Genomic DNA, 25,419 nt, shown 5'->3' with positions numbered 1-25,419 from the left:
TGGTTTACATCTGTATTTTATAACTTGAGCCAATAAAAAATAAATAATTTGCACTAAACAAAATTGATATGAAAATTATTTTATAAAACCTGGCACGAAAGTATATTTTTCTTGTCAATTAATTTAAATTCTAGTTTTGATCTAAACAAAAAGATATAGATTTAATCAAAACAAAAATTCCCATTTAAGAAATAATTTATTAAAACAATGTATAATTACTACAACTGACTTCCAGTCACAGCCTTAGATAAAATCAACTGAAAGATTAAATCTCTCAAAATCTCAGCAGAGGAGGGTTAAACAACTCCACAAACAGCATCAGCAGCTTCACTCATTACTAACCAGTTTGACTTCATTTCTGTCATATGTCTAAAAAAGTTTTTATTGAGAACAGAGATTTAGATGTTGAATGGTTTGTTTGAAGTCACCATTAATGTGGTCATTGTGTGCTTTAGTTGGGCTCTTGACCCTTGACTTTTTAATATTAACTTTTCTGTGGTTGTTGCAACTCTGTGTTTGCAAAACACATTTGTTATGATAAAACAGCCAAAAGAAAGCATGATCAGGTAGTGTTGGTTGGTTATTAACGATAATGTAGTCATGTACTGGCCTGGCATGCTGATCTCATCCAGAATCTGAGCCTATGATTGTAAAAGTAATTTTATGTTGTTGATGAAAATAAATACTACAAATAAAGTCAAACTGTTTGTGGAGTTGTTTAATCCTCCTTTGCTGAGATCTTAAGAGATTTAATGTCTTTTATTTCAGTTGATTTCGTCTGTGACTGGATGTCAGTTGCAGTAATTCTAAATAATTTATAATCTTATTTCTTAAATGGGAAATTTTGTTTTGATTAAATCTACATCTTTTTATTTAGATCAAAACTAGAATTTAAATTAATTGACTTTCTTCAACAAGAAAAATATACTTTCATGCCAGGTTTAATAAAATAGTTTTCATAGAAATATTGTTTAGTGCAAATTATTTATTTTTCATTGGCTCAAGTTACAAAATATAGATCCGAACCATTAACGTCCTGAATGTTCTGTGAATGTCCTCCAAATAACATCCCCTAACCCTTTAAAAAACTCCACATCATGACCGTCTCAGAACGTCCTGGGAACATTAATAGGTGACGTCCTTGACACCAGTGTGGACGTTCCAGGAACATTTTGGGAATGTCACATTTTCAAATAAAATATGGTCCACTAAACGTCCCAAGAATGTCCTGAATGTTCTGTGAAGGTCTTCCAAATAACGTCCCCCAAACCTTTAAAGAACTATACATCGCGACCGTCTTGGAACGTCCAGGGAACGTTGCTAGGTGACGTCCTTGACACCAGCGTGGACGTTCTGACAAGGTTTGGGGGACGTCACATTTCCAAATAAAATATGGTCCTCTAAACATCCCCCAAACCTTTAAAGAACTCCACATCGTGACCGTCTCAGAATGTTATGGGGACGTCCTTGACACCAGTAGGGACGTTCTAAGAACGTTCTGGGAATGTAAAATTTCTAGAGGGGAATTGACTAACACTTTAGATGTCCACCCCTATACTTGCTCATTCTAAAAGTACTTTTATTTAGTCCCCATAGATCTGTACACACTTGAATAAAGCAACATTATCTCTAGTCAGAGGTCATGACCACTACTATAGATATAAGCTGACCAACATTACTTCTCCGATAATAGCTTTGGTTTGGTCATGCCATTGTCTCCCATGTACACTTGAGTTATAGAGTAATATTACAGTAAACAGAGGCCAGGCTTACCCTATTTAGGTTGGTCGAACAACTTTTAGTTGACCTAAACGGAAATTCCCTTTTAGCCCTTACAGTCTAAGTACACTTGAACTAATAAAAAAGTGTCAGGCGAATCTCTAAAGATACAGTTGATGTGCCCTATGCTCCATCTCAACTGAATTTTAGTCCGTTACTAACCTGATGCAGGAAATGCGGTAACAAGGATACATCGTAATCTACTAAAGTCAATAATTACAGAGTAAATAAGAAGAGAATCAAATGTAACAATTTATTAGCAGTCAGGCAAATATGTATTATGCCAATTATACAGCCAATTCAAAGATATCAAATCAATACAAGTAATCTCCAAGATGAATTTAGGAGTAAGATGCATACCTGACCTGAGACAAATACATAGTATGAAGTGTGTCAACACACTTCTTACCATGGGCTCATTCAGAAAGCGCCCTGATCATCTTGCTACACTTCTTTAAGTACTTCAGACCCAGACAGACATCCCCCGAAATGGAGACTTGATCGTTTGCACCTTTTAGGGACAGATGGTAATTTGCATGAAAGACACTGGGAAATAGTACACCCTCAACAGTGAGCAATATATCTCTGAACTCTTAGGATCTGTTTACCTTTTAGTTTACTTCTTGTGAGAATGAGACCATTGTACCAGACACACAGTGACAGTTCAAATGATACTAAACATGGCTATGGATATCACTTGTATTCATGTAGAACAGTATATTATGCTATTGACCAGTCTAAGTGAGCTGAGTGAGAGGAGATGGGTGAGGGGAAGTGGATGGAAGGAGTAGGTGGAAAGGGACTTTTCTCACATCTTCTCTCAGTGAGATGTGGAAACAGATGTCTATATCTTAATACACTGTGTGTGTGTATTGTCCATCTCAAAAGATCAAAGTGTCTGAGGTTCTGTAAACCTTACATGTGCACCCTTGATGTGAGGTTCAGCCAATCCTGCAATGAGGCGAGCTCTGTGTATTCTTCACACAACTTCAAAAATGAACTCAGTGACATTATTCTGAAGCAGTCCTGGTTCTACTTGGATGCTATAGCAAAAGCAGCCTCAGTCAAGGCTCAAAAGTAAGATATTGACAAAATAGATTTAGCGAACGATCTAGTGCATATTTGTGTTTGTGCTCAGGAGAGCTTTTAGGGTTTATATTCACACTGTGTTTTTACAGCATTGAGAAATGCAGCCAATCACAGACATATTTGCTGATTTAATGAACGCAGTGGCCAATCAGAGGTGTTTCAGTTCAAGTGTCCACTCACTGCTCAAAACACTGGAGTTTTGTTCAGTGCTGAGTTACACAAGCTTGCAAATCCTCTAATTATAACAAACAAGTGACATTGTGATGTTCATCACGGCACTAAATAACCTTCCAATGCATCAGTAGTCAGATTTTGCCGTTGATGTAAGTGGACAGTGACCTGGAAAATGGGTATGTGACATTTCACGCCAACATTTCAAATAGAAGTCTATGTTTTCTTCAGTCACAATCATTTCAGCTTCTTTCACAGTGACCTGTCGTTGTCTCCAGCTGCTCGATAACTTCAATAACTTGAACTGAATAATGATTACAGTGGCTCAGTCGTTCATCAATGCAGCTGCACAATTCTAGTTGTGTATAAAACAAAAAGCTAGTGGTAATATTATTTTGGCGTGTAATCACAGCAATTCTCCTCATTACTGAATTTGACTGTAGCGTCGCTGAGAGAATCTTCATGCTTCTGTGAATCAGAGGGGATTGTGGGTAACTGAACTGTTGAATAAAGTGGATCCTGTGAATCAGAGGGGATTGTGGGTAACTGAACTGTTGAATAAAGTGTATTCTGTGAATCAGAGGGGATTGTGGGTAACTGAACTGTTGAATAAAGTGTATTCTGTGAATCAGAGGGGATTGTGGGTAACTGAACTGATGAATAAAGTGGATCCTGTGAATCAGAGGGGATTGTGGGTAACTGAACTGTTGAATAAAGTGGATTCTGTGAATCAGAGGGGATTGTGGGTAACTGAACTGTTGAATAAAGTGGATTCTGTGAATCAGAGGGGTTTGTGGGTAACTGAACTGTCGAATAAAGAGGAGCTGATTCAGGATCTGTTTCTGATTGGCGTCTGGTGTCTTGAATCTGTTCTTGAGCCTGTAAGAAGTGAAATCTCCAGCACATGAAGTACAGCATATATATATATCAACTTAGATATTTCACATATTGAGATGTAAATTACAGTTTTGAAACTCACCATTTCGTGATCTCCTCTCTGTCCTCTGTCTGTTGATGAAACAATGTCTGTGTGAACAAAAAAAAAAAAACATCTGAAATTGAGGAAATGAGACTTTAACTGCATGTGTATTTCTGACCAGCAGATGGAGACAAACTCTGATTTATTAAACATGCAGTTGTGTGTATTTGTGTGTCTCACCATGTTTGTTGTGTTTGAGTGTGAATAAGATTAACACTATAACCAGAGCCAGCAGGATCAAACCCACAACTATCACAGAAAAACCTGAAATCACACAAAGGGATTGTGACTGAGAAATAAGGTGAGTAATAATTACAGTAAGGCCTACCTTTTTTTTTTAATTTTATATATCGATTTTTTTTTTTTCACTTTTTTTCCTCCTCAGAACTCCATATTGTGATAAGTGAATATTCATATTTAGTGTATTCTTGGATATCAAAACAGAGAAAGGGTGATGTTTGGCTTCACCAATGTCAAATCCTTTTGAATATGTGAAAGAACATAAGAGCTTTATAGCAATGAGAAAAAGAGTTGGTGGATCTTACCAGGCTTTTTAGTTTCCTGTATCGTTTCCTTTTTGGTGTCAGATGAGGTCATTTCTAAAAAAAAAAAAAAACAATAATTTGTACAGATTGTGCATTCAACAATCACATTTATCACATCATGTCTTTCAGTTGAAACTGAGGCTTTTCTTTGTCCTAGGATGTATTTTGTTTTTTTTTTTTTTTTTTTTTTTTTTTTTTTCTCGTGTCAGATGTCATCATTTCTGAAAATACACAATCATGGTTGAACAGTGGGGCAGAGGGACGATTCTCCCAAAAGATTATCACACTGTTAAAACCTGGAAAAGTTTTTGTAATTTTAAGTTTTTAGTAATTTTCTGTCATGATATTGCCCATTAGGTTTACTGACATTTTCTTCAACCTTAAAACAATAAACACTGCAATGTCTAATGGAAAACACAGGTAAATCACTTGTTAAAAAAATTAAGTATGGAAAATTACAGAAACTTTCCTTAAAAAGGAATTTGTATTTGTAAAGTCATTATTTACTCTGCCTAAATAAATAAATAAAATTCTCTCTTTTGTGTTTGTCTGAAGAAAGGTCTTTTTTAATTTATTGTTAAAAAAGGTTTATTTACCTCCGTTCACATGTAGATGAACTTCAGTGAATATGAAGGACCCAGAATTCTCCTCTGCACACCAGTATTTCCCAGAATCCTCTGCTGTCAGATTGCTGATGTTCACAGTAAAGACTCCAGCAGAGGTTTCATCAGTCAGAGAGAATCTGCCGTTTATCCTGTTATTTGATGAAACACGAACTCCGTCTCTGACGCAGATATTGATCTGATCTCCTCTACAGAAAAAACCCTGATTTTGATTCCTGATGTATTTACAGCTGATGGACGCTGATCCTCCGACAGACGCCTCATGAGTGATCACTGAACAACACAACATTAAATATGAGGAGTTTGAGAACAAAATGATCAGAAACATTGAGATTAATCCCAAATAAACAGCCTCACCGTCCTTCATGACGATCATGAGCTCAATGGGAAGATTAAACACGTCTTTCACTGCACACCAGTATTTCCCAGCATCCTCTGCTTTCAGCTCAGTCATGATCACAGTGAAGAGATTGAGTTCAGTGTCGTCCTTTATTGAAACCTTTGGGTTTTTAACATGATCTTCATCTGATTGAATGAGATTTTGAGCATCTTGAGTGAAACACTTTCCTTTGCACAGATGTTTTATTTCTTTTGCATATTTTTCATCATAAGGGCATTTGATCTCAGCTGAATCTCCTTCACGTCCGACCACTGGAGGCACTAATAGTCAAAGAGAATGGAGACGTATTTATACACTGTAAAATAAATGTATATATTATTGAACTGTATGGTTTATGATTACTGTACATACTGGTTAATGTTAGTTCATGTTTATTGGTGAGAGAAACAGAAGTCACATGTTTGTGTTTGGTTTCTGCTCCACACCAGTAAACTCCAGCATCTCTCCAGCTCACATTACTGATGATCACTGTAAAAACTCCTGCTGTACTGTCAGAAAACTCAAAGCGCTTCTTCTCTGATGAACTGATGTTTTGACAGATCTTCTTGTTGTTCTCTTTGCAGATGTGTTTGATGGTCTTGTGTTTCTCAGGGTAATTACAGGTGAGTTTCACACTTTCACCAATAACAGCAGCTGATTTGCTTGATGTATTAAATTGATGATCTACACACACAAAAACAATGCACATCATATAATATCAAAAACTTTTTCCCCTTCATTGTTACTGTCCAACATGGAATAATTAAGTGTTGTTTAACATGCTATGCTGCTCTAAATCTCTTTTATTTCTGTATCTTTGCCAATATGGTGAACAAACTCTCAGGTCAAGCTTATAATGACATAATAACAGGTATCAAGTTTTGTCCTCATATCGTAAATCTTTGCAGAAATAGCGCTTCACCTCCATTTTGGCATGCTTTTTGTTAATTTTGTTATACAAGAGCAGTTGGGTCTATCAAAAAGCAAGGGTCTTTCATTAATTTTAGCCAGCATGGTCTCACAATGATCTGAGCTATTATGTGTGAATGGGACAAACTGTCGAGGACAAGTTTGAATAAGTAGGTTTTTGGTACATTAAAAATGGGAGGAAAACAACGATGAGAGCAGACAGTTGGTGCAGCTTGTGTTGAGTTACAGACTCTAAGGTTAATGTTCAGACTGTCCTCAATCTGTGACAAATTTTTATCATTTGTCTGTAACTGGTTCTATGGGCCGCCAGACTCAATAGCAGATGAAGAAGGAAAAAATAAGACTGACAATAACAGAACCTACACTCCTTAATAAATAATATTAAAAATCTAAATCTTTTTTTTTCTTCTTATTTTCAGTGCTAGAAAGTGTCCAAAAGAAGCTCTTTACCTTGTTTGACTGTCAGTTTGATCTCAGTGATCAGATCTTCATCATTATTGATATTCACTCCACACTTGTACGTCGCTTCATCAGCTGCAGTTAAATCACTGATAAAAACCTTCAAAGCTCCTCCACTGGTATCATCATACATGTGCACTTTATCATGATGGACCCATTGATTCTGTTCATCAACAGGGATCTTCAGTGATGAATCTTTCTGGATGAATTTCTTGTTTTCTTTGAATTTTTGTGGAAATTTACACGTGATGAAGACTGATTTACTGATGTAGGCCTCAACCTGAACTGAAGTTATTTGACCTGCAAGACAAGATTTATTTATAGATTTATTACTTTATTAAGAGTCAAGAGAGATTTACATTGTAATTTTTTTTTTTTTTTCTATTAGTAAAAATCATTTAAACTCAATAGAAACATTCAGATGAATCTCTTTAATGAAGGTGATGTGAGTAATTGATGTTTCTGAAGGTTGATCATCTGATCTGTGTCTCTCCACTCCACATAAATAAACTCCACTGTCTGCTGTAGAAATGTCTCTGATGGTCACATTAAAATGATCTTTCTGACTGTCAGACAGGATGTCATGATATTGACATCAGGTCTTAGGCAAGTAGGCTATATTATTATTATTCTTATTATTACTACTACTACTACTACTACTACTACTACTACTGTCTTAAATTTATTTTAAATCAATTTTTATATTATTATATCAATCCGTTTTTACATTGTCCATTTTTTTGTTTTATTGTTGTGATCATTTTTATGATGGTTCTACTTCCTTTTTTGTGATTATTGTTTTTATTATTATTTTTATGATTATTCTACTTCCTTTTATGTAAAGCACTTTGAATTACCTCTGTGTATGAAATGTGCTATATAAATAAACTTGCCTTGCCTTGCCTAAATGAAGTCGGTTTTGTCTTAAGTAAACCTGAACAGCTGGTAGAAATACTGATGCGTCAAAATATTTAATCTGTGCATCAGATCTTAAAGCGACAGCAACGTAAACCTGCAGCCGCCGACCACGACAAACAATAATCAAACAACAAAAGAAAAAGAGAAAATCACTCACTGTTCTTGACCGAATCACTTATTAACTGTAATAAGAATTATCTTTAATGTATACAGTGAAGATTTTGAAATGTTTTATTTTAACATTTATTACTTCAAGAAATGTCTGAAGTCTGTTTCTGTAGGGGCAGTCATTGCCTAATGGTCATGTAACCCGAAGGTCGCTGGTTCGATTCCCGCACCAGCAGGAATTGAAGGTGGGGATTGTGAATAAACAGCGCTCTTTCCACCTTCAATACCATTACTGAAGTGTCCTTGAGCAAGGCACTGAACCCCCAATTGGTCCCCGGGCGCTGGAGCAATGGCTGCCCACTGCTCCTGGTGTGTGTTCACAGTGTGTGTGTGTTCTGGTATATATGGTTTATGAGGACACAAATGTGTATAATGACATGGGTACTACAACGTAAACATGGTTTATGAGGACACTTCCTGTGTCCCCATAAAACAAAAGGCTTAAAAATCATACTAAACAGTGTTTTATGAAATTCAAAAAGTTTGCACAGTCTCCTGTGAGGACTAGGTTTAGGTGTAGGGCGATAGAAAATACGGTTTGTACAGTATAAAAACCATTACGCCTATGGAGAGTCCCCGTAAACCACAAATGCAAGAGTGCGTGTGTGTTCACTTCTCACTGCTGTGTGTGTGCACTCGTGATGGGTTAAATGCAGAGGACCAATTTCGACTATGGGTCACCATAGTTGACAATACGTTGTCACTTTCTTTTTTAATAGCCTTTAGATAGACCTATATATATATATATATATATATATATATATATATAAAACTATACTATCTTTAAAAATATTATTTAATGTGTATTTTTGATTAATATATTCATTTATCCTTTTGTTTGTAAGTAATTGGCCTACTTGGACTGTTTACTTGTCTTCAGTAAGCTTGAGAATGTTTTACTTACAAATAAATCCTAATCCATTCATGACAAACTATACATTGTCGGAAAGGTCTCTGACTCCTAAATAGATATTTTACCATATTTTGTGTTACAAAGCATGCAGGAAAAGTAATAGATTAATATGTGTCAAGAGTGTAACTTAAAAAATCTACATCATAACATGAGTTCTGACCTACAAAAGACTTTCTTCATTGCCTTTTTTCTATCACACTTTAGAAATCATATATCAGTTCAAAACCTAAAATCTCAAAATTCATCCTTTGAAAGGCATTTTAAAATCAGACATTGCATTACCACAGAAAATGTACATCAAAATCATATTACAAAATGTTTTCATTCATGAATTATAAAAATTTAAGTCTGGATAGTGCATATTTATGTCTGTATTCAAAAATGGGAGTGACAGTTAAAGGGTTAAGGTCCCATTCATCAAGATACCTTTGAACTGATACATTTACTATATCAATGAATAAAGTCAAGTCCCACCCTATAATTTATCAAATTCTAAAACCGGTTTCACTCTGAAATATGTTAGCATAAGTCAGCCAAAACTTCTGTCACATGACTTTAAGTTTGCTAAGCAGAGCATGGACACTAATTTTGAGATGATGTGAAATCAAAAATCAAAATGGCAAGATCCACTAGAGGTTTCCTTTTCTTACATTTTAATTGACATTGCGTTTTTCCAGTTGTACAGGTTAAAATCAGGGGTGCCCAAACTTGGTCCTGGTCCTTGGTTTAGCTCCAACTTGTCTTAACACACCTGCCAGGGGGTTTCTGCCTAGTATGCCTAGATTAAGAGTTTGATTAGCTGGTTCAGGTGTGACTAATTGGGGCTGGAGCTAAACTCTGTAGGTCACCAGCCCTCCAGGACTGATTTTGGGCACCCCTGGGTTAAAACAATGTTAAGATACTGACAAACAGTAGTGTTTCCTTCGACACGGACTCGGCCCTTTGGGACTCAGACTTGAGTCCGACTCAGACTTGTCTCGGACTCAACTTAGGTGGACTCGAACCCAACACTACTCTGGGTTATTATATATTCTCAATGTAATATAATATAATATAATATAATTTACAAAATTGCCAATAAAGGACTGACCTGAGATCACACAGAGAGTGATGATGATGGTGATGGTGATGATGATGATGATGACGGTGGTCTTCATTCCAGATTGACGCCAGTCTCCGTTATATTCAGACACAACCAGATCCACTCAAAATCCAGGGAAAGCAAGAACTGACTAAATATTGTGAATGCAATGTAATTCCCTTTGGATAAAAGTGTCTGTCAAATGCAAATGATCTTTATAAGCACACACGCATCCTCTGTCAGTCTTTCTCACATTTTTGCTTCCTTATTCTATATCAAGATTCCTCCCAGACACACTGCAGACAGAGCTGATGAGTGTTGACATATGTGTGAAAGATATTCAGAGAAACATGCTGTAAATACACAAAACACAGATGACACATTGGTATATTAATATCAAAACATATGGTGCAGTAGTTTGAAGGGTTTAAATGCATCATCCTGCATTCATCACAGAATCACAGAAAAACTGTTGTGAGTGACAACATTTCAAGTAGGTGCATTGTGGGTATTTTATGTGCACTGGATGTAGGAAAGGCCTAGAAGTAGTTTGAGACACATCCTGCATTGTTCTGACATGTCATCAGTTGTATCTTATTTATTACAACCTATTTGTGGGTCCCACATCCTTTAATTTCTGATACAGAGGAAATCACACACAGCCTCATGCAACCATGTTCTTGTCACATATTAAACGTTTACATTGTGTTACACATCAACTTGTTTGTATCTGCTGTAATTGTTAAGAAAATAATTAAAAACACAAACATTTCTTTTGTAATGATAATATCAGTTGTACAGTCACCATAAAACTCGTTTACATTATTACTTTTTGCTCTACAAGCCAGTGTGTTTATGATTGGGATAATAGAATTAAATACCATGATAATGATCAACAGTTTACAACCTGTTTCTTGTTTTTGATTTTTAACAGGAAAAATAGCTGAGAGCAACCAATACCGGAAATCTAAAACACCAGGTACAAATGGCCGTACATGGACAGAGTGAGGAGCGTCTCACTGCAGCCTGTGGTGCACACTCAACCCCATCCACAGCCAAGCACGACGTCATAAACCACCCCTGTGTCCAAATACATCACATTAATTCATTTTGAAACAGGAAGAAGCAACGATAAGAAGATAATTTGTATTGTTTGCTAACCGCTAAAAAAAAAAAAGAAGTTGTTTGCCGTGTGGGTAAGTAAAAAATATATCTTTGGTCTTTACCATAACTAAAAACATTGTTCTTGCTACATTGTGGGGACCAAATGTCCCCACAAGGATAGCAAAACCTGACATTTTTGACAATGTGGGGACCGGTGTTGCGGTTTAACTGGTGACCGTGTTATCTGGTGACCAACTTCCTGGTTCAGGTCCTTCGCACCAGATGTGATGGAACGACAGTGGCAGATTCGCCGATTCTGAAAGCACAAACTGACGTGATATTAAGCTGTCTAATAAACGAACACTTGCTCATTACATGATTTTGGTATTCTTGTAAAGATTACAAATTATTGGTATGATGGCCCGTAGCGGCGGAAATAATAATAATAATAAAAAAGCTTGTTTGGCATGGGTTGCGAACAAGCACAAAATGCAGCTTTACTGTGAGACGACATTAACGAACGCATTGAACTATCGAACTGTGCTGATTCAGCTACGGATTTCGAGATTCAAGTAGGATTTTATTCTCGGCATGATTATGCAACGGGCTGAATCAAGAAAATATACCAGTGTTAACATGTGACCTGTGTTTACTTGTTATTAAAACTAATATTAAAGCAAAAGTATATTACATTTTATGGTTTATGATGTTAAAGTACCTTCAACGGAGTCTCAGACAACTGTAAATTTGTGGTTACTGTGGTTTTGTTAAATTTTGTTTACTATAGTAAAAACATGGTACATTTTCTTCAGAGACCAGCTGATGTCTCCTTTAATTAATATAAAAACTTGACATTATTTCCACGTTGTTTTGCCGTTTTTCTCGTAGAAATACTTTGGAAACTTGTCATTTGATTTCTTGATTGTAGTGAATGATGTATAACGTTAAATTCTAGTTAAACGCTGCTTAGAAATGTTACTTTATAAACGTGTTAACTTGCAAATTAATGCTGCACTTAACATGTTACATTGTGACTTGTGTTCACTAGCAGAATAATTCTGAAAGTATGACATAAACGTTGTTTTCTGTTGGTGAATATATTCAAGTACTCGCAGTCGACATGTAGGCTAAATGATCACACTGTTTAATCATACGAAAAAAAAAAATACTGTTATAATCGAATAAAATACCACCTATTGAACGCAAACAAGTTAACATGTTTATAACATTTCTAAGCGGTGTTTCAACTAGAATTTAATGTTAAATGTCATTCACAACAATCAAGAAGTCAAATCACAAGTTTCTTAAGTATTTCTACGAGAAAAATGGCAAAACAACATGGAAATAACGTCAAGTTTTTATATTAATTAAAGGAGACATCAGCTAGTCTCTGAAGAAAATGTACCATGTTTTTACTATAGTAAACAAAGTTTAACGAAACCACAGTAGCCACAAATTTACAGTTGTCTGAGACTCCGTTGAAGGTACTTTAACATCACAAACCATAAAATGTAAAATACTTTTGCTTTAATATTAGTTTTAATAACAAGTAAACACAGGTCACATGTTAACACTGGTATATTTTCCGAGAATAAAATCCTACTTGAATCTCGAAATCCGTAGCTGAATCAGCACAGTTCGATAGTTCAATGCATTCGTTAATGTTGTTTCACAGTATAACTGCATTTTGTGCTTGTTCGCAACCCATGCCAAACAAGCTTTTTTTATTATTATTTCTGCCGCTACGGGCCATCATACCAATAATTTGTAATCTTTACAAGAATACCAAAATCATGTTATGAGCAAGTGTGGGTTTATTAGACAGCTTAATATCAGGTCAGTTTGTGCTTTCAGAATCGGCGAATCTGCCACTGTCGTCCCATCACATCTGGTGCGGAGGACCTGAACCAGGAAGTTGGTCACCAGATAACACGGTCACCAGTTAAACCGCAACACGGGCCTGCAGTCACAACCATTCTTGAATGTTGTGTTATTAGGTGTGTTCGACCTCATCTATGGATACAGACGGTGATCAACGAGAGTAGCTGAGAACAGTCGGGGGCGGAGTTGAAAACGGAGGCGTCAAGTCGGACACTTTTTACTCTCGTTAGTGAAGCTCTCGCGGTGTTTGCATGCTTGATCAAAGAAGAAGTGAATTAAATGCAATATTTATCAAATACGCCGACTTTTCAAAAGCGTTTGTTATATATATATATATATATATAGGGGTTATATATGCTTTTACCAGTGTTTTATGATAAATCTGACTCAATATAACATTGCGTCTACAGTAAAAATACTTTTATTGAAGAAACTGTGCCGCTGAGTCAGTCGCCGCTCTCGAATCGCTATCGCGGTGCTTTGATGCCACACGTGACAGTCACGAGGTGTCGGCGCCACCTCAAGTCGGACAAAATTTCTAACCGGCATGCACTGCTTCAAGTCAGAATGTGATCGAGCTGCTCTGCGTTAAGTCGAACACATCTATTGGCTTTGATCTTGACCACACCTCTGTTCTTGATTGGTCTTTGTTTTGATTACGTCACTGTTCTAAATCAGCTGTGGCTGATTATTGCTAATTATAAGCAACGTTGGTTTTTGTTTTTATAAAATTGCTTTTAAATGTGCAGTCGCTGTGTGTGTTTGGATCTTGCAGAATATAGTCACACGTTTATCATATATTTCTTACATTTGCTATAATGCCTGCCCTTCATAGTGCAATTATATTGCAGTCTAATCACTGCCAAACATCACCATCTAAAAACTTACGATGAATTTGAGAGGACAGCAGACTTGAAACCAAGACAGAAAATTCTTTATCTACCAAAAGAAGAAGGAGGACAAGGACTGATTCATCTCCAAAGTAGAACGGCTGCGTTTCGGTTACAGTTTTTGCAGAGACTTCTAGACGGTGCAGTAAATGTGAGTTGGAGAGCAGTTGCCCATATTATTTTGCAAAATTATGGAGGTTTGGGATTAGACAAACATCTCTTTCTACTAAACCCTTTACAAATGGACTTGTCTGTTCTTCCATCTTTTTATAAGAGTCTTTTTAAAGTTTGGAGTTTGTTTCACATTCAGAAATCTGAAAGCCCATACTCACTGTACTGGCTTCTAGAAGAACCTTTAATACTGGGAGCACATTTTGATGTTACTGACAACAACAGTTTTTTTTAATTGGGGCTTTAAATTTAAGGAATCAAAAGTGGTTATTCTAAGATAATTACTGGATTTAGCTGGACAGGATTCGAATAATGTAAAAATGGTGGCTCATTTTTAGGCACCAGATCAATTAGATTGGTCTCCCTCTTTTTAACAACTTTGAAATCTACTTTTACAGTAGAAGAGAGCCAAATGATAAAGGACTTTTATTCTGGAGTATCTGTGCCTGATGAAAAAGATTTCTTTCCTTGTCTAATGCTTTCACCAAAGTTGGATGAATTTAAAGGTTTTCTTTTTTAAAATGTGGAGCTCAAAGTGGTTGGACTTATTATCTTCTAAAGGGAATTTATTGTATAGAGTTTGTGTGATTGTTTTTAACAAGAATCATCTTGCTGGGAAATTAGATACACCGTGGAGACTTTTCTTTGGTTTAGATGAGAATGTAAAGCCTGAATGGAGAATTATATATAAACCGCCATTATCAAAAAAAGTTGGTGACTTGCAATGGAGGATACTTCATGGGATTTTAGCTGTTAATTATTTTGTTTCTGTTTTGAATGTGGAAGTCAATGATGATTGTCCTTTTGGTTTTCAAAGAGAAACAAATTTTCACATGTTTGTACAATGTTCTAGGTTAATATCTTTCTTTGATTTTGTAAAAGGAATTTTTCATGATTTTAATTAATCTTTTTCTGAGAGGATGTTTATTTGGGGGTTTAATTACAGTCAAAAAAAGAAATATATTTGTCAGTTGCTGAATTTTATTATTGGTCAGGCAAAAATGGCAATATATGTAAGTAGAAGGAAGAAAACTGAACAAAAACCTTGTCAAAACATTACTGAGATTTTTTTTAACTTTGGTGAAATCGAGAATATTAATTGATTACAAATTTTATTAAAAATGAATGATTTGTTTACCTTTGAGAAGATTTGGTGTTGTAATGGAGCTCTTTGTATGATTTATGATAATGATTTAATTTTTGCTTTGTAAAATCGTGAGTGTTTTAGTTGGGTAGCTGTTTTTGATTGGAAAAATTGTTTTTAAAAGATTTACGTTTCAAAGTTACGTTTCAAATTCAATTCTCTCTCTCTCTCTCTCTCTCTCCCTCTGTCTGATTCTTTAGCTGCTTTTGGTAAATGACGTGATTAATAACAGTGCAGTAAAGGGTACAACTTTTTGCACTACAAACCAGTGTGTTTATTATTAGGATAATATGATTAAATACCATCAAAATGATCAACTGTTTGCAACGTAATAAGCAGAATAACTACCTTTTTTTTTTTTTTTTTATTTTTTATTTTATTTTACAGGTAAAATAATCTCAAACAAAAGGTACAAATGGCGTTTGATGGACAGAGCAGTGTAATGATGAATTATTTTGCTGCCCTCTACTGTACAGACATGAATTCACATTTCTTTCCAGCCTGAGGCTTATTCATTTCACTTTGTGTTAAAGGACTTTTACATTTGCCAACAATATAATTTTTTATATTAAAAACAAACAAGCAAGACCAGTAACACAGACACAGAGAAAAGTAACACAGAAGTAACTCAAAGCATTACTATTAATAAAAAGTAACTATCACAATTCATTTATTTATTTATTTTTAAACACAATATTGTACATTTAAATATATCTTTCTACAACACTGTATATCATATATACAGATTTTGTGACTCTGAAAATTTCTGGCTCTGGTTAATTTGATTTGTTTTTGGCTGACATAATGGCATTGCTATAGTCTGAAACCAGATATAATGACCTTTTATAAAAATGCAAATGTTTCTATTAAGTGTAATCAAAATAATCACAAGCTCCACTGTCTAAATGTCTAGCAGTCTCACTGTTCTTCATTGCCCTGTGTGTCTAAAAAATAAACAAATAAAATAATAAGTATTATAAGAAAGTAATAATAGTAATAATAATAAAACCATGCACAAGATAATACAAACAAATGGATTAAATTTTAAAATTGTCAGCTAAAATCAGATGAAAAATAATAATATGAATATATATATGTGTCCCATGCAGTCTCATCCATATGTCAAGCTTTTTTAAAAAAGACACAAAAGTATTGCAGATTTTTCCCCCCATTTCACTTCATTATGATTTTCTGCATTTATTTTTGTTAATTTGTTTAATTGATGTTGAAAAGTTTAAGTGATTCTACTGACTATCAGTCTTAGACACAAAGTTATTGAAAATTTTATTTATTTATTTTTTTCCGAATGTTTAGTTGAACACATATTATCAGGCTTTTCCATCTTGTCTTTTTTGATTTGTTTTGATTTGTTTTCTTCAGCCCCTGGGCATTTTCTACTGGTTAGACAAACAAATAGTCCGGCCCCCAATATCACGACATTGGTTGAGTTTGAAATTTTAAAACACTCAACTAAACAGCATTTCTTTTAAGGTAATACAGAGTCAGTGGTTATTAAAAACTTTATTATGGTTATTAAATTAGACATGTATTAAATATATTTCAGAAGTAATGAAATATAATTAAAGTATTTTTTGTGATTTAAGCTATAGTGTTTGTGCATTAATACTAAATGGATTTAGATTACTGTTTTTCAAACAAATACCTAGAAAGCAAATAGTTAAATTTTTATGACATTATTCAGGTGCTATATGTGTGTTTTAATTAGTTATTATAATTCAAATGTATTTGTGGGGGTAGTTCACTAGAGTTTTCCCTCTATTCCTCGCTTTCCAATAGCTTGTAAATGCATATGTGCATTTTACTTTCACTTTCAAATTGGCAGCATTTCGGCATCAACTGATTGAAACAGGGGTGTCAAACTCAGCCCTGCAGAGTTTTGTTCCAACCTTGCTCCAACACACATACTATGCAGTTTTCAATTAAGCCTGAAGGACTTGATTAGTAGGATCAGGTGTGTTTAATTAGGGTCACATCTAAACTCTGCAGGGCTGCGGCCCTCCAGTACTGGAGTTTGACAGCCCTGGATTGAATGGACAGCAAAAACAAAACAGTACAATGACAAACGCACTTATATTAAACATGGAATAATTAATTTAATAACAAAATGAATAAAAATACACCATGCTATATATAGACCAAATAACTTTTTTTACATAAAAAAAATAAATAAAAAAATCAGCAAACACTGTGGAATCAAATAAACAAAAAATTTAAAAAAAAAAACTTTCAAAATCACCTTAGATAAATGTAAAATTCAACAGGCTTTTCAAACCCCAAAATATTTTTAAAATCAAAATTTTGCATAATGTTTCCAAACTAAATCTTCTGATATAGTCTTGTCTGTCTCATCTCACTCTTCTTATCAGTCAACTCGACTCACAAATAAAATCTGACTATTACTGCTCATCTGTGATCCACAGCTGTTGTTGGCAGCACAAACCTGTTTAATGATTTGAAACAATATCACTCATTACAACATGCTGAAACTAAGAAATTAATTTCTAAAAAAAACGAAAGTAAAAATTGATTTAGCAACTGTAATTACATTACATCAGTGGTCTGATGTCTAATTTCCTTAAAATATGGGAATTTAATTATGGACACTTATATGTAGAATTGAATATTTTAATGAATTGCAAAATCTTAATAGATCAAAGCCTACTGATTAATCAGCAGTATAATTGATGATCGGTCGATTTAATCAATCTAATAATCATATTGATCAATTACCACAATAACGGTGTTGGAGCCCTATAGCAAAAAGCTTGTCTTCAACAGTTCTTCAATCGACTTAATATGTTAGATATTCTTCTTGATATTTTATGTTTGTCTTCTTCAACACATCTCTCAGTACTGACGTCCTTCCTGCCACTTTTAAGCTGATTCTCCACTGAACTCCACTGCTCAGAATCCCCCAGCATTTCCTCCTTCCTTCATTCTTCCTTTTCTGTCTTTTCATCCTGATGATCTCACTTTCTCAACTTATTTTTCTGCTGGACTTTCAGACATCTCGGCCTGGCTGGAGCATCATGAAGTCGGAGCTGCTTGTACCCAAACATCACTGTGTCACAACACTAACAGCAACCAGGACAACAAGGAGCCTGTGGATTTGTGTTTGAGCAGCTGATGTTTACCATTCAGTTACGGTCTGGTTGTGCAGGTTTGTGCTTGACAACATCAGGAACATCAGAGCACTGGCAATGAATTTAAGGTTTTGGTGCTTGTTTTTAGGGCTGCCACTGAAACCACATTCACTCATACAAATCTACACTCCCCACCTCCATTATGTTTCTGCTAAACAAATTAACACTTCACTTTTTGTCTCATTTTTGGATAATTGCAAGATACAGTTTATCAAAATGTGATGAAACATTCTTAATCAAATAATTTCCCATGTTATGAGAAGGCAGTTAAGAGTTTTCTACTTAATACTCCAAGATATTCAGATATTTCCCTCAGTTGTTTTCACACATAATTATGCCTGTTACAATGTGTTGTACAAGCTTTTGTTACTTTCACTATTTCCCTATGGTACTTCATCTTTATTTAATAGCACATTAGAGCTGCTCCTCTGCAGCGGCTCAGTACTGTAAGATACACAAGATGTTTTCTGAAAAATGCAGGGAACCACTCATTATACATAAATTTCATAACAATAATGAACATTTTCTGAAAAATAAATTGCATTTTTTTTTGTTCAAGATCATGCAAGATCTCACTTTTTTTTACATTTTATAAAATACATTTAAAATCTAGCAAGTCATTATCTGGATTAAAAAAAAAAAAAAAAAAAAAAAAAACCTGTCTTCAGTTTCAGTTCAACGTTTTAGATAGAAGTCGATGTTTTCTTCAGTCACAGAAATTGTTTTTTGATGATTTAACTGACACTATGCTACACAAATGCTAACCCCTAAACCTACCCCACACCTGACCCTAACCTTAACCAGTGAAATTGACTGCACGGTGTGTTTGGAGCTGAATAGCGTGGCAGATAAACAGTTAATAAAATTATGCGATATGAGATCGTCGGGCCGTCTGTAACTCCCCAATCAGACCTTACAGGAAAATTTTACCTTTTTAGTTACATTCAGCATCACTACCCCTTCCTACCTTGCGAATTTCAAGAACTGAGATGACCCCGTTGCTTAAATCACTTCACTGGGACGGCTCAGGAGAGCTTGTGGGTGATTCCTGTTTATATCATTAATCACTGGCCACGAGCTTTGGGACTCTGCTCTCACTGAGCATATTTATTTATATAGCACAGTTTATTTTATTTGAGAACAACTATAAACTGTTTATTTGATAAAGTTTAGTTTTGAAATGTAAGTAAATAACAAAAGGCTAAAGCCAGAGCCAATGGGGAAAGTCTTTGCGTAACGAGACCCCGTGTCCCCGAGACCCCGAGGTTTGTGTCATTCAGTATATATATATATATATATTTCTCTTTTTCAATGATTAATACGATTATAGTTAGATTATAGCATAGTAAATCCAATGCTTATGTTATTTTGTTGTGATACTGTACTTGACAGCTGCATAATCACAGTGAATCTCATCTTTACTGAATCTGACTGTAGCGTCACTGAGAGACTCTTCATTCTTCTGGAAACTGAGGGCAGCGTACAGGAGCTCATCAGAGGGGTTTGTGGGTAACTGTACTGTCAAATAGAGATGATTTGATTCAGGATCGAGTCTTGAATCTCTTCTTGAGCCTGCAAGAATTAAAATCCCCGAAACATGAACTCTCAGTTCAAAGGTACTGCACACACACCAACTTCTCATATAATCAGCACAGATCAGTTCTGAAACTCACCGTTTCATGATCTTCTGTTTCTCTTCTGTCAGATGAGTTGGCATCTGTGTGTGAACAAGAGAAAGTGAGAAAATGAGAGATTATTTTAACCTGCTGTGTATTTCTGACCACCAGAAAGAAACAAACTCAGGATATTGAAATGTTTTATAGGATGTTTGTGTGTCTCACCATGTTTGCTGTTGTATTTTATTTTAAACACCATCAGCACTAAACACACAGCGAGCAGAACTAAACCCACAGAAACCACAGCTGTCACAGAAAAACCTGAAATCACACAACAGAACACTCTCAAATGGTGATTTATTGTTTTGTCTAAAACACTGGGTATTGAGACTGCAATTGCTACTTGTAAGTAATTAGGAAATCAGGAAAACATTACAATAAAAAAAAAAAAAAAAAAAAAAGTTGAATTTATTAAATTTTCTGGGTCACTCTATACTTTAATGAAAGAGTGTTTTACCTCCGTTCACATTTAGCTGAACTTCAGTGAGTATGAAGGACCCAGAATTCTCCTCTCCACACCAGTATTTCCCAGAATCCTCTGCTGTCAGATTGCTGATGTTCACAGTAAAGACTCCAGCAGAGGTTTCATCAGTCAGAGAGAATCTGCCGTTTATCCTGTTATTTGATGAAACACGAACTCCGTCTCTGACGCAGATATTGATCTGATCTCCTCTACAGAAAAAACCCTGATTTTGATTCCTGATGTATTTACAGCTGATGGACGCTGATCCTCCGACAGACGCCTCATGAGTGATCACTGAACAACACAACATTAAATATGAGGAGTTTGAGAACAAAATGATCAGAAACACTGAGATTAATCCCAAATAAACAGCCTCACCATCCTTCATGACGATCATGAGCTCAATGGGAAGGTTAAACGCGCCTTTCACTGCACACCAGTATTTCCCAGCATCCTCTGCTCTCAGCTCAGTCATGGTCACAGTGAAGAGATTGAGTTCAGTGTCGTTCTTTACTGAAATCTTTAGTTTTTTATCTTCATCTGATGAAATGATATTTTGAGCATCTTCAGTGAAACACTTTCCTTTGCACAGATGTTTTATTTCTTTTGCATATTTTGCATCATAAGGGCATTTGATCTCAGCTGAATCTCCTTCACGTCCGACCACTGGAGGCACTAATAGTCAAAGAGAATGGAGACGTATTTATACACTGTAAAATAAATGTATATATTATTGAACTGTATGGTTTATGATTTCTGTACATACTGGTTAATGTTAGTTCATGTTTATTGGTGAGAGAAACAGAAGTCACATGTTTGTGTTTGGTTTCTGCTCCACACCAGTAAACTCCAGCATCTCTCCAGCTCACATTACTGATGATCACTGTAAAAACTCCTGCTGTACTGTCAGAAAACTCAAAGCGCTTCTTCTCTGATGAACGAATGTTTCGACAGATCATCTCGTTGTTCTCTTTGCAGATGTGTTTGATGGTCTCGTTGTGTTTCTCAGGGTAATTACAGGTGAGTTTCACACTTTCACCAATAACAGCAGCTGATTTGCTTGATGTATTAAACTGATGATCTACACACACAAAAACAATGCACATCATATAATATCAAAAACTTTTTTCCCCTCATTTTTACTGTCCAACATGGAAAAATTAAGTGTTGTTTAACATGCTATGCTGCTCTAAATCTCTTTTATTTGTTTTATTTTATTTATTTAACATACGTTCAGGTCAAGCTTATAATGACATAATAACAGGAATCAAGTTTTGTCCTTATATCGTAAATCTTTGCAGAAATAGCACCCCACCTCCATTTGGCGTGCTTTTTGTTAATTTTGTTATACAAGAACGGTTGGGTCTATCAAAAAGAAGAGGCTGTCATTATGTGTGAATCGAGGACAAGTTTGAATAAGTAGGTTTTTGGTACATTAAAAATGGGAGGGGGGGAAAACGATGAGAGCAGACAGTTGGTGCAGCTTGTGTTGAGTTACAGACTCTAAGGTTAATGTTCAGACTGTCCTCAATCTGTGTGACAAATTTAATCATTTGTCTGTCATTTGTTGTTCTATGGGCCGCCAGACTCAATAGCAGATGAAGAAGGAAAAAAATAAGACTGACAATAACAGAACCTACACCCCTTAATATTGTAGGAGCCGATGATCCTCCCGTGAAGTCACATACACAGGAACTCTCGCAATGCCAGTGCGAGATCGTAAAATAATAAACTCTTATCAGACAGGAAGATCCAGGAAGGCCCAGGAGGAAAGACCATTTGCTTATCAACCACCTGGCCCATCCTTTCCTCTAGCAACAGGGGGCAGGTCACTACAGAGAAGAGGCCAAGGATCTAAGCTATCACACTCATACAAAACAATCACATATATATTCCGAATTCACAATCAGAAACCTCTCATGTTTGATATCAATTTTATGGTCTCAGTGCGGTTGGAAATAATATCTCAGTCCCATACCAGTTGAACAGACCAGAAATAAAGATCTGAAACTTAAGGAAAACTCTGTTCTCCTGATATGGGTGGTGTTGCTGAAGAGGTCTGTACCACATGCTGTCTTCACACCCCCAACTTTAGGCTTCAGCAAAAGGTCCTGTGAAGTTTTATTACGCTAAATTTATGATTGTAATGTTCTGATCTGGGTACTTAAAGAGGATTAGCGAAACATTCAGGGAAGCATCTGTAACCAGAACTTCCCGCACGATTGTCGTGTTTCTCTCTATTTGCCAGGTATGCTGACTCTTTGTTAGTATTTTTATTTTCTCGGTTTTGAATTCTATGCTGATCAGTAATGTAACTAAAATGTGATGTTTTCCTATAAAGGTTGTATTTCTTTTTATTAATTGAACGTACTTTTGATTGAGCTTCCATTGCTATTTTTAAATATGCCTGGCATAAATAAATGTGAACTTTGACTTATTCTGGACTTCTTGGAAATGATTTTCTAGTAGGTTAATGTGTAGGGTGCTTTCCTCAAGACTGCGCCAGGGCAGCCCACGCCGGAAGTACCGACTGATGAGCCATGGGGACATCACTAGGGCTCCGGATGTTGAGCTGTCACTGGCTTAACACGATGTAGCTCTCGCGATTATGGGGGAAATATATACTTTCTGTTGAGAGCACGCAGGCGCGGCCCACTTTAAGATATGATAATCGCTCTGCATCCTCTGAGTAAGTCAGAAACTGGCGAGCTTGTGTCTACGAATTCGCCACGGCCGGGGTGTAAATCGAAAGTGGCACCAGTCCCTAACGAACGAAATATTGAGACTACGGGATTTCCAGAATATTCTAATGTCTAAATTATTATACAGAAAATTGGCCGTGATCAGCAAATTATAGAATACAAACCAGAATTAACAAATTATTCATAATTGGGGTCAGACTAAATTATTCATGGAGTCAGATTTTTGTTTTGGAAACTAAATTTTAACAGTTTGAGGTAATTTTTACAGAAGTGCCGTGAAAAACCTACACGCAAGAAACCTTCAGCTGGACCGCTAGGCTTGCCGTAGCGGGAGGAGCCTTACAATATATAATATTAAAAATGTGAAATCTTTTTTATTATTATTATTATTATTTTAACTGCTAGAAAGTGTCCAAAAAGAAGCTCTTTACCTTGATTGATTGTCAGTTTGATTTCAGTGAACAGATGATCATTGGCAATATTCACTCCACACTTGTACGTCGCTTCATCAGCTGCAGTTAAATCACTGATAAAAACCTTCAAAACTCCGTCACTGGTATCATCATACATGTGCACTTTATCATGACGGACCCATTGATTCTGTTCATCAACAGGGATCTTCAGTGATGGATCTTTCTGGATGAATTTCTTGTTTCCTTTCAATTTTTGTGGAAATTTACACTTAATGAAGACTGATTTACTGATGTAGGCCTCAACCTGAACTGAACTTATCTGACCTGCAACACAAGATTTATTTATAGATTTATTACATTATTAACAGTCAGGGAGGATTTACATTTCTTATTTATCATCAAAAAGAAGCTTAACTCACTAGAAACATTCAGATGAATCTCTTTAATGAAGGTGATGTGAGTAATTGGTGTTTCTGAAGGTTGATCATCTGATTCGTGTCTCTCCACTCCACATAAATAAACTCCACTGTCTGCTGTAGAAATGTCTCTGATGGTCACATTAAAATGATCTTTCTGACTGTCAGACAGGATGAACTTCTCCTCAGATGATTGTGATGATTGTGAGCTGTTCAGCACATGGACAGGACCAACGTTCAGTCTGTAGAAGACTTTGGTGTGTGTTTTAAACTTATGATCATATTTACAGATAAAGGTGATGTTTTGCCCAATATCTGCAGATCGGATAACAGACGTCCCACAAGAAGATGACTCTGAAAATAATTGTAACAAATAATTGAGACATGCACTGAAATCTTACATTGTTTTTTTTTTTTTTTTTTTTTATGCATTATTGAAGTTGCACTGGGGATCTTTGGCCTCTCTATCGCCATCTCTGTTTAACACATGAAGTGTCGTGTAACTTGAGTTCATTTTTAACATTCTTGTTTTTTGGTATATTTATGGTTGTTGATCTAAGATCTGTCATTCTATGTCAAGACATACTGAATGAAAAATGTCATACAGTAATCTGTATAAATGCGTACAGTAGATTCTGTCTCCCTCTCTCTCTCTTTTTGCCATGAACAAACAAAGTTTGAGTGATGTAAAGCTGGTATTTCCCCTGTATAATCTGAATTGTCGGCTTAAATGATTAATCATTATTGTTATTTTACCATTGTGAATCAGGTTAAAGCAAGCAGACAGCTTTGATCAATGACTGTTTTTCATAGTTGTTCATTATTACTAAAACAAAAATAATTAAAAATAATTACTGTAGTAAAGGGATAAAGTATCATACGCACTGTTGTTCACCACTAATGTAACATCATTTCTGCTTGTTTCCACATGTATATTTCCCATCATCCTCTCTGCTGAGGTTCCTGATAAACACTGTGAAGAATCTGCTGTTTTCATCATCATACAGAGCGAGTCTTGAATTATTAACCCATTGGTGCTGAGTCTCAGTACTGATTCCTGTCGTACAGTCTGTGTTTCTGCAGAAATACTTTTCTTTATGCTGATCATTAGACTTGTACATGCACTTGAACATTACACTCCCTCCAGTGCAGCCAAACACACTGAAACAAAGTACCTGACCTGACAAACACAAGTTCATTTACTCTGGGTTATTATATATCATCAATAATAGAATAGAATAGAATAGAATAGAATAGAATAGAATATATTTTACAAAATTGACAGTAAAGAACTGACCTGAGATCAGACAGAGAGTGATGATGATGATGATGGTGATGATGATGATGATGATGGTCTTCAT

At 35.6% G+C, this 25,419-nt stretch overlaps 1 protein-coding gene and 1 long non-coding RNA gene across 14 annotated transcripts in view; one reads left to right on the top strand and one right to left on the bottom strand.

Annotated features, from left to right (window-relative positions):
- The window catches only part of LOC127158263 (uncharacterized), a 31,466-nt gene extending 7,137 nt beyond the window's left edge, over positions 1–24,329 (top strand). Inside the window, exon 3 of the long non-coding RNA XR_007826105.1 lies at positions 24,122–24,329. This is a non-coding gene — a long non-coding RNA (uncharacterized LOC127158263). The remainder of the gene's footprint in view (positions 1–24,121) is intronic.
- The window catches only part of LOC127158254 (polymeric immunoglobulin receptor), an 88,811-nt gene that overhangs the window by 42,667 nt on the left and 20,725 nt on the right, over positions 1–25,419 (bottom strand). For 2 of the 13 annotated variants that reach the window (XM_051101411.1, XM_051101420.1), the window contains exons 5-7: positions 21,294–21,608; positions 5,544–5,846; positions 5,160–5,459 (exon numbers count right to left, since the gene is read on the bottom strand). The exons of 5 other annotated variants lie outside the window; for them this stretch is intronic. In XM_051101411.1, coding sequence (XP_050957368.1) covers positions 5,160–5,459; positions 5,544–5,846; positions 21,294–21,608 — 918 coding nt within the window. Of the gene's footprint in view, positions 1–5,159; positions 5,460–5,543; positions 5,847–20,521; positions 20,822–20,905; positions 21,203–21,293; positions 21,609–25,419 lie in introns of all 13 variants that reach the window. 6 more of the 13 variants (XM_051101419.1, XM_051101412.1, XM_051101413.1 and 3 more) reach the window with 6 other exon arrangements.

The sequence above is a fragment of the Labeo rohita genome, unplaced genomic scaffold (assembly GCF_022985175.1).
Source record: "Labeo rohita strain BAU-BD-2019 unplaced genomic scaffold, IGBB_LRoh.1.0 scaffold_142, whole genome shotgun sequence".
Taxonomy (NCBI): domain Eukaryota; kingdom Metazoa; phylum Chordata; class Actinopteri; order Cypriniformes; family Cyprinidae; genus Labeo; species Labeo rohita.
This window is presented reverse-complemented; position numbering and strand designations above follow the sequence as displayed.